The sequence below is a fragment of the Octopus bimaculoides genome, chromosome 3 (assembly GCF_001194135.2).
Source record: "Octopus bimaculoides isolate UCB-OBI-ISO-001 chromosome 3, ASM119413v2, whole genome shotgun sequence".
NCBI classification, from domain to species: Eukaryota; Metazoa; Mollusca; class Cephalopoda; order Octopoda; family Octopodidae; genus Octopus; species Octopus bimaculoides.
The window spans coordinates 46,748,645-46,757,303 of NC_068983.1; the positions used below are offsets into that span (position 1 = coordinate 46,748,645).

Genomic DNA, 8,659 nt, shown 5'->3' on the forward strand with positions numbered 1-8,659 from the left:
ATATATATATGTGTGTGTGTGTGTGTGTGTGTGTGTGTACACACACACACACACGCGCGCGTACATGGTGTATTTCTATTTTCAGAAATCTTGCTATCTGCTTGGCTGAAGCAGCAAACAGCGATTTATTTATTGGAATTCTTGGAGAACGTTATGGCTGGGTGCCAAATAAAGAGAATATTCCTGCTAATTCAGACTTTGATTGGGTACGTGAATATGAAGGACAGCCATCTATTACAGAATTAGAAATGCACATTGCTGCACTTTCACGTCCTGATGCAACAAAAAAAACTGCTTTCTTCTACATCCGAAATGACCAGTTTTCATTGTAAGTGTATATACTTTTAGATCACTTCTTTTGTTTTGTTTTTTTCTTTTCTGCTATATTTCACTGATTGGATTATTTTGTACGTATGCAGCTGTCATCTTTATCATCATCATCATCATCATATTTGGTAACATCGATGTTCTTAGCTGTCGTCATTGTTGCCATCATTATTGTCAACCTCCTCCTTCTCCCACTCCTCCTATTTGCATATTTGCATATAGATTCATTGGCATCCGAATGCTATGCACCAATGAGCTGAATGTGTTGAACACGCTGTCATTGTAAAAAGGGAGAAGTTATTTTCTGTGACATACCCTACAGCAATCAACATATCCTTCATCTGAACCTACTTAGGCATACTAACAACAAGGAAGCATATATTCATTCTAGCTCTCACTATACACTGTGCAGATAATGATTTTTTTTTTCTTTATCGGTTGGCAGATATAAGCACTGATCAACAAACAATTTGTTCGCTGAAAGCCAGCAGCTTTGTTCAGGCTCAGAGTTCTGGTAACTTCTGGATGACCGGTCACAACATGTCAAAACACTGGTATTTCAGAATGCTGTGCACCATTAAGCCAAGTGTGTTGAATACTTTGTTGTCATAAAAGGGAAAAGTTATACACCTGTGACGTACACTACAGTGACCAGCATATTTTTGTGTCTGAACCTGCCTAGATGTGTTAACAATATGCAAATATTCATCATCATCATCATCATTATTGTTGCTGTTGTTGTTAAGGTGGTATACTGGCAGGATCATTAGCATGCGGGACAGAATGCTTAGTGGCATTGTGTCTACTTTTGCATTCTAAGTTCACATTCTGCCAAGGTTGACTTTACCTTTTATCATTTTGGAGTCAATAAAATAAGTACCAGTTGAGTATTGTGGTCGACCTATCCACTCCCCTGAAATTGCTGGCCTTGTGCCAAAATTTGAAACTATTATTGTTTTTATTATTATTCACTTGCAGAAACATTGCTCAGCGGGTAATATTCCATTCATATATCAGAAACTATATTGTTCAATATTGTTTTATTTACGAAGTTATGGTGTGATCTGTATGAGATTTGTATGGGATTTGACTTCTGTTTTTAGCATGTTGAGCAGTTATATATCAGCTGTCTGTTGAATTTGCCAGTAAATGACTTTCCCCTCTCCTTCTCTCTTTTCCTCTACCTTACATTTTCTGTTTCATGGTGATTAAACTAACATGCAAGCCCCCCCCCCACCTACTCTGCATCAAGCAAATATACCCTGCTATCTTTACAAGCACAGAAAAAAAAAAAAAGATGTAAATGAATTAAAACAAATTTCCAGTCAGGCAAAAAAGTAAATTTTGAGTTGCAAGAATGGCAGAGAAAAATTGGGTATTTATCCTTATAAAATGAAAAAAAAAAGTTGCCAGCAAGTCGCTATGGAAGTCAGATGCCAGTTGAGTGCCCTAACCATTATGCTAAATGGTCCCTGACAATATTTACCATCAATTTTAATGCTAAATAATAGCTTAACAAATGCAACATGGAAAAAAAGTTGCCAGCAGGTAGCTACAGGAGTCAAATGAGTATTCCTCAGACGCAAGCATCTATTTTTATTTATTCATTACATCTGATTTAATTCAGTTGTGTAGTTTCTTTCGTTTAAATTGTCATTCTTCTAATAGATTCCTCAATAATAGTTCAGCTTTTGGTATTTGCAGGAAAGTTCCAAAGAAATGGATGAAGAATTTTGTTGCTGAAAACAGTGATAAGCAAGCAAAAATGGATTCACTTAAAGAAAGAATTAAAAGATCTGGTTTTGATGTTTGCAATGGGTAAGACATTATTTGTATTTAATAAATGTTTGATCCTATATAACAGTGCTACTCAAAGTGGTGATCCACAGACCGGTGCCAGTCTGAGAGCCATCAGCTGCCAGTATGTGGCGAGTTTCCAGAAAAGAAAGAAACACTATAAAATGCTTATGTAATATTGTATTATTTGTTTACAAAATAGATATAAGATAAAAAAGAATTGTCAACTTTTATATTATATTCATTATATATATTTTTGTATTTGGGGATGGTCATGTTGCCAGTTTAGCCAATAAAAACACACGCACTATATATTTGGTGTTAATTTGCTTCAGCTTTATTTTACATTAATCGTATTTCGTCCAGAGTTCTTTCGTCACACATCTGTGGTCTTTTGCTTTCTTCTTTCTTATTTGTGACAAAATGGCTGATTGTCAGTAAGGAAAGACACACAAATAAGAAAGAAGAAAGCAAAGGACCACTGATGAGGTCACAGAAGTGTGACGAAAGAACTCTGGACGAAATACGATAAATGTAACATAAAGCTGAAGCAAATTAACACCAAATATAATAGTGCATGTATTTTTATTGGCTAAACTCACAACATGACCATCCCCAAATACAACAATATCTGTTTCAACACACAATTTCACATCAAGAATCTTGCAAAACGAATATATAAACGTAAATTATATATATTGTTTCTGGTATAATTTAATATTACTGAGAAATATTACTGGTCCCTGGCACATTGGAAAAAAAAAAAAAAAAACTGCTGATATGCCACATCAAATAATTTGAGAAGCACTGCTATATAATGTGTGTGTGTGTGTTTTATAATAGTGAAAGTAAGCTTCATATATGTATATGTTGCTCATTGCTTCCACTCTTCTGCATCCCTCTTGCCTCCCGAGTTCATGGTCCTTGTTTAATCCATCCTTCAAGCCTACCCATTTTGGCCATTTGCCTTACCACCCATTTGCTTCTCCACAGCCAGTATCTTGTGCTGCCCCCCCTCCTCGCTGGGTACTTTATCACCATTATCTTAAGTCTTACAACTCCTACTGATCATTTTCCCTTTCTGTCCCTTATTTTCCCCCTGCTAGATGTGAGTAGCCATGCAGGTATCTTTGCCTTCACTTAGTCATAGAAATTCCCTCAACCCTAGCAATGACTTGACTAGCCCAGATTTTGTCTTGTGGGGATCCCTGAAAGAAAGGTTCTACATCAACAAACTGGAGACCCTAGTGCAACCGAAGGAGAACATCAATAAAGAAATCGGAGACGTAGGATCTGAGACTCTTGAGGGTGTTATGGTGCAAGTTTTGGAAAGAGCATGGATGTGCGAAACCGAAAATGGCTGCCATTTAAGCAATATCATTTTTCATATGTAATGTAGTGGTGTTGCAAAATTTAACTTGTACATATTAATTTCCATTATGTCCTTTATATTGTATCAAAATTTCATGTATTTATTTGTCAAGTTAAGGAAGTTATTAAAAATCAAAACCCATCAGTGATTTTGGGACACCCTGTACCTATATTAGAATGGATTATTCATTTTGTTCATGTACCTGTGTGTATTCGTTATTTTATTTATTATTTTATTCAAGTTTTTATTTTATTCGATTTTTTATTTCATTCAATTTTATTTTTTCATTGAATTTATCTTATTTATTATTTGAAGCAATTTTAGAAAAATTGAAGTATGTCTTTGACAACTCCAGAGTGTATTGAACTTATTTTTGTATGTGACCTTTTGCCCCACCCCACATCTATATATATGTGTGTGTGTGTGTGTGTGTGTGAGACAGCACTATTATTGATGATGGTGTTGATGTTTCCATGTGTCCTATAGAAATTATTTTGCTATGAATTCCCAACTACTCCACAATAACCATTTATTTAATTTCAAATTCTCTCTCAACTCTCATTTATGTCTTACATCCAAATTTAGTTTTATAAAAATGCATTAATCTCTTGTCTGAAAAACCTCGTTAGATCCTCAACAACAAAGAATTTGACTTAAGATGAGACTTCATCTTCTAAAATTTGCATATCAATACATTCTTGTACATTGAGTAAACAAATGTTCATGTATTCTTCATTTTAGATATCCTGCTGAATGGGGTGGAATGAAAGATGGTGTCCCATTTGCATCAGGTTTGGAATGTTTTGCAAAACGAGTTTTTAATCAATTACAGAATGCAGTGAAGTCCTTGCACATTGACAATCAGGTAGAGATGATTTTGGATTGTTTTTTTTCCCTCTTTTGATTCTTTAAAATCAGATTATATTAAAATGCTTCGTAGTTGTCTGCTTTGGCACACGTGTGCACATGCACACATGCACACATGTGCATGCAAACACACGCACACACACACATTAATTAAAACAGTTTGCTATGGTTCCATGTGATTTAAAGTTTCACAGGCCTGTGACAGAAGCCCATCTCTTTCAGGCTTTAGATTGCTGTATACTCTTTTCTCTTACTTGTTTCATTCATTTGACTGCAGCCATGCTTGATCACCGCCTTTATAGTCGAGCAAATCGACCACAGGACTTATTCTTTGTAAGCCTAGTACTTATTCTATCGGTCTCTTTTGCCGAACTGCTAAGTTACAGGGGACGTAAACACATCAGCATCGGTTGTCAAGCGATGTTGGGGGGACAAACACAAACACACACACACACACACACACACACACATATATATATATATATATATATCTATATATATATATACACACATATATACGACGGGCTTCTTTCAGTTTCCATCTACCAAATCCCCTCACAAGGCTTTGGTTGGCCCGAGGCTATAGTAGAAGACACTTGCTCAAGATGCCATGCAGTGGGACTGAACCCGGAACAATGTGCTTGTACTAGGCTTACAAAGAATAAGTCTCGGGGTCGATTTGCTCAACTAAAGGCGGTGTTCCAGCATGGCCGCAGTCAAATGACTGAAACAAGTAAAAGAGTAAAAAAAGAGTATATTTCAGATGTCTAATACATTTGTTTCTTAATTTCCAGCCAGCTACGAAGAACACAGTCAAAACCCAGATGAAGAACTTACATCAGGCATTTGTTGAGAAGCAGCAGGCTTTGTTTATTGGTCGAAAAGCTCTGCTGGAAAATTGTTTAGGCAAAATTAAGCAAATGTCCTCCGGCATTCTGTTGATTGAAGGAAAAGCTGGCTGCGGAAAATCTGCTTTTCTCGTGAGTTTTCACTATTTATTTTTATCTACATTTAATAGATTTTTTCTCTTTTTTTCCTTTCTTTCTTACTTTTTGTTGTTTCCATATTCTTCTGATTCTTTCATTCTTCCTTTTTTCCTTTTTTGTTTCTTTTGTTTTAATTTAATTCCCTCCATCCATCCATCCATTCATCCATTGACCAATCCATCCATCCATCTGTTCATTTAGTCATTCATTCATTCATTCATTCATTCATCTATCTTCTTTGCTGCTTAACTTTTTTTTTTATTATTTCCATTCATTCTCTCCTTTGTTTTTGTTTTTTTTTGTTATATGCATCTTTTCTTTCTGTTCTTCCCCTGTTCTTGTTTCTTCATCATCATCACCAACACCACTACCACCACTGTCACCACCACTACTGCTGCCACTACCACCACTTAACCATCACTACCACTACCACCATCACCATCACCATCACCACCATCACCATCACCACCGCTGTCACCATCACCACCACCATCACCACTACCACCACTACCGCTACTGTCACCACTGCCGCTGTCATGACTGCCAGCACCACCGCTGTCATCACCACCGCTGTCATCACCACCGCTGTCATCACCACCACCACCACCACCACCACCGCCATCATTATTTTAGTGCCTACTTTTCCATGAGCGCTACATGTGATTTCTCTTATATTCAGTTTTTTTTCCTATCATCTTATCTGTCCTTTGCTGTTTGCTTACGCACACTAACATTACACACACACACACGCATGCATCGTTTCTTTTTTTCTCTTCAGCTTTTGCATGTTCCCTTTATTAAATGCACACATTTTGCTGCTTTGCAATATCCCCACCACCACCACCACCACCACCACTTTATGCACAAACACCCTTTCACTTGAAGAGAGGGAATGCTTTGTTGCCTGCAGTGGTTACTCTCTTTTCATCATCCCCATTCTTACTTTGAATACTATGCTCTCAGAGGTATATGAGACATTTTGGTACAACCATTCTGGAGGCACCTATTTGGCATTCCAGATTCGATGCTGACTTGTTTGACATGGGATGTTTTCATGTATCTCTCATTTTAATGTTCCCTTTGTTTTCTTCCTCTCTCTCTCTCTCTCTCTCTCTCTCTCTCTCTCTCACACACTCTCTCACCATTGTCTCTCTCTTTCCTTTCTGCCTCTCTCTTTCACTCTATCTTTCCTTTTTGCCTCTCTCTCTCTCTCTATCTATCTATCTATCTTTCCTTTCTGCCTCTCTTTCTCTCCATCTTTCCTTTCTACCTCTCTCTCTCTCCATCTTTCCTTTCTACCTCTCTCTCTCTCTTTCCTTTCTGCCCCCCCCTCTATCTTTTCCTCTCTTTCTGTTTACGTTAGTCAGGATATTTCTCTGTGTATCATCATCATCATCATTTAGCATCTGTCTTGCATGCTGGCATGGGTTAGACAGTTTGACCGGAACTGGTAAGCAGGAAAGCTACACCGGGTTCCAGTTTGATGCTATGCTAGTGGAACGTAAAAGACACCCAGTACACTCTGTAGAGTGGTTGGCATTAAGAAGGTCATCCAACCATAGAAACTAAGCCAAAGCAGACTGGAGTCTGGTGCAGCTGTCTGGCTTACCATCTCCAGTCAAGCCATCTAACCCATGCCAGCATGGAAAACGGATGTAAAATGATGATGATAATGTTCTAAGCCAAAACAGACTGGAGTCTGCTGCAGTCAAGCCATCTAACCCTTGCCAGCATGGAAAAACGGATGTAAAATGATGATGATAATGTTCTTTTCTTTCCTTTTTCAGTGTAAGCTTGTACAAGAATGCATTTCTAAACAATACGCTGAAGCACCTAATGTTCTGGTAAATATCACTGGCATCGCACCAGATTCTACGAATATCATGTTAGTTTTGAAACGCTTCTGTTACCAAATGAAAAACAGCAATAATTTAGAAGGTTCCGTCCCGAAAGAATACAAGTAAGATATTTATAAATATTTTTCTGTAATATCTGTTCTAAGATGTGTCTATGACTCTTTTACTCTTTTACTTGTTTCAGTCATTTGACTGTGGCCATGCTGGAGCACCACCTTTAGTCGAGCAAATCGACCCCAGGACTTATTCTTTAGAAGCCTAGTACTTATTCTATCGGTCTCTTTTGCCGAACCGCTAAGTTACAAGGACGTAAACACACCAACATCGGTTGTCAAACGATGTGTGTGGGGTGGGGGGACAAACACAGACACACAAACATACATATATATATATATATATATATATATATATACATATATACGACAGGTTTCTTTCAGTTTCCGTCTACCAAATCCACTCACAAGGCTTTGGTCGGCCGAAGGCTATAGTAGAAGACACTTGCCCAAGGTGCCACGCAGTGGGACTGAACCCGTAACCATGTGGTTGGTAAGCAAGCTACTTACCACACAGCCACTCCTGACTGTTTAAGAATGTCAAGCTTGCTTGTTATGTTTTATTGCTTGTCAGAAGCAGAAAAAATCAGTTTGTGAATGTGTTTTTATTTTCTTTTTCTTTTGTTTGTTTTTGCTCATTTACACTGTGGCCATACTGGAGCACTGCCCTGAAAGGTTTAATTGTACTTTATCAGTAGGCTTGTTTTGTCGAACTGCTAAGTTGTGGAGGCATAAACAAACCAAGCACGGGACAACCACAAATACAAACACACACACAGACACATATACATACACAAACACTCACACATACATACATACATATATATTTCCACACATATATACACACACATACATAAACATATATATACCCACTACACTCTCGGAGTGGTTGGCGTTAGGAAGGACATCCAGCTGTAGAAACTCTGCCAAATCAGATTGGAGCCTGGCGTAGCCATCCGGTTCACCAGTCCTCAGTCAAATCGTCCAACCCATGCTAGCATGGAAAACGGATGTTAAACGATGATGATGATACATACACACTCCACACACACACATGATGAACTTCCACATAGTGTCTGTCTACCAGATTTATTCACAATGCATTGGCTGGCCCGGGGCTATAGTAGCAGACACTTGCCCAAAGTGCTTTGCAGTGGGATTGAACCCAAAACCATGCAGTTGCAAAGCAAGTTTCTTAACCACACAGCCACACCTGCTGACCAAAAATTAAAATTCTAATTAGGATTAATCAACAGTCCATCTAACTTCCACCCTAATGCTTTGTAAACCATATGGTTGTATATTCAGTCCAGCTGTATAGGAATTTGGGCAGGTGTCTCCTATGATGGCCCCTGGGTTAACCAGTGACTTGTGAGTGGATATGTTGTGTGCGTGTATAAT

General features: G+C 38.0%; 1 protein-coding gene across 1 annotated transcript in view; it reads left to right on the forward strand.

The window, feature by feature from the left end:
* The window catches only part of LOC106875605 (telomerase protein component 1), a 214,501-nt gene that overhangs the window by 67,721 nt on the left and 138,121 nt on the right, over positions 1–8,659 (forward strand). Inside the window, exons 23-27 of the mRNA XM_052966744.1 lie at positions 86–328; positions 2,032–2,145; positions 4,238–4,361; positions 5,158–5,343; positions 7,137–7,309. Coding sequence (XP_052822704.1) covers positions 86–328; positions 2,032–2,145; positions 4,238–4,361; positions 5,158–5,343; positions 7,137–7,309 — 840 coding nt within the window. The remainder of the gene's footprint in view (positions 1–85; positions 329–2,031; positions 2,146–4,237; positions 4,362–5,157; positions 5,344–7,136; positions 7,310–8,659) is intronic.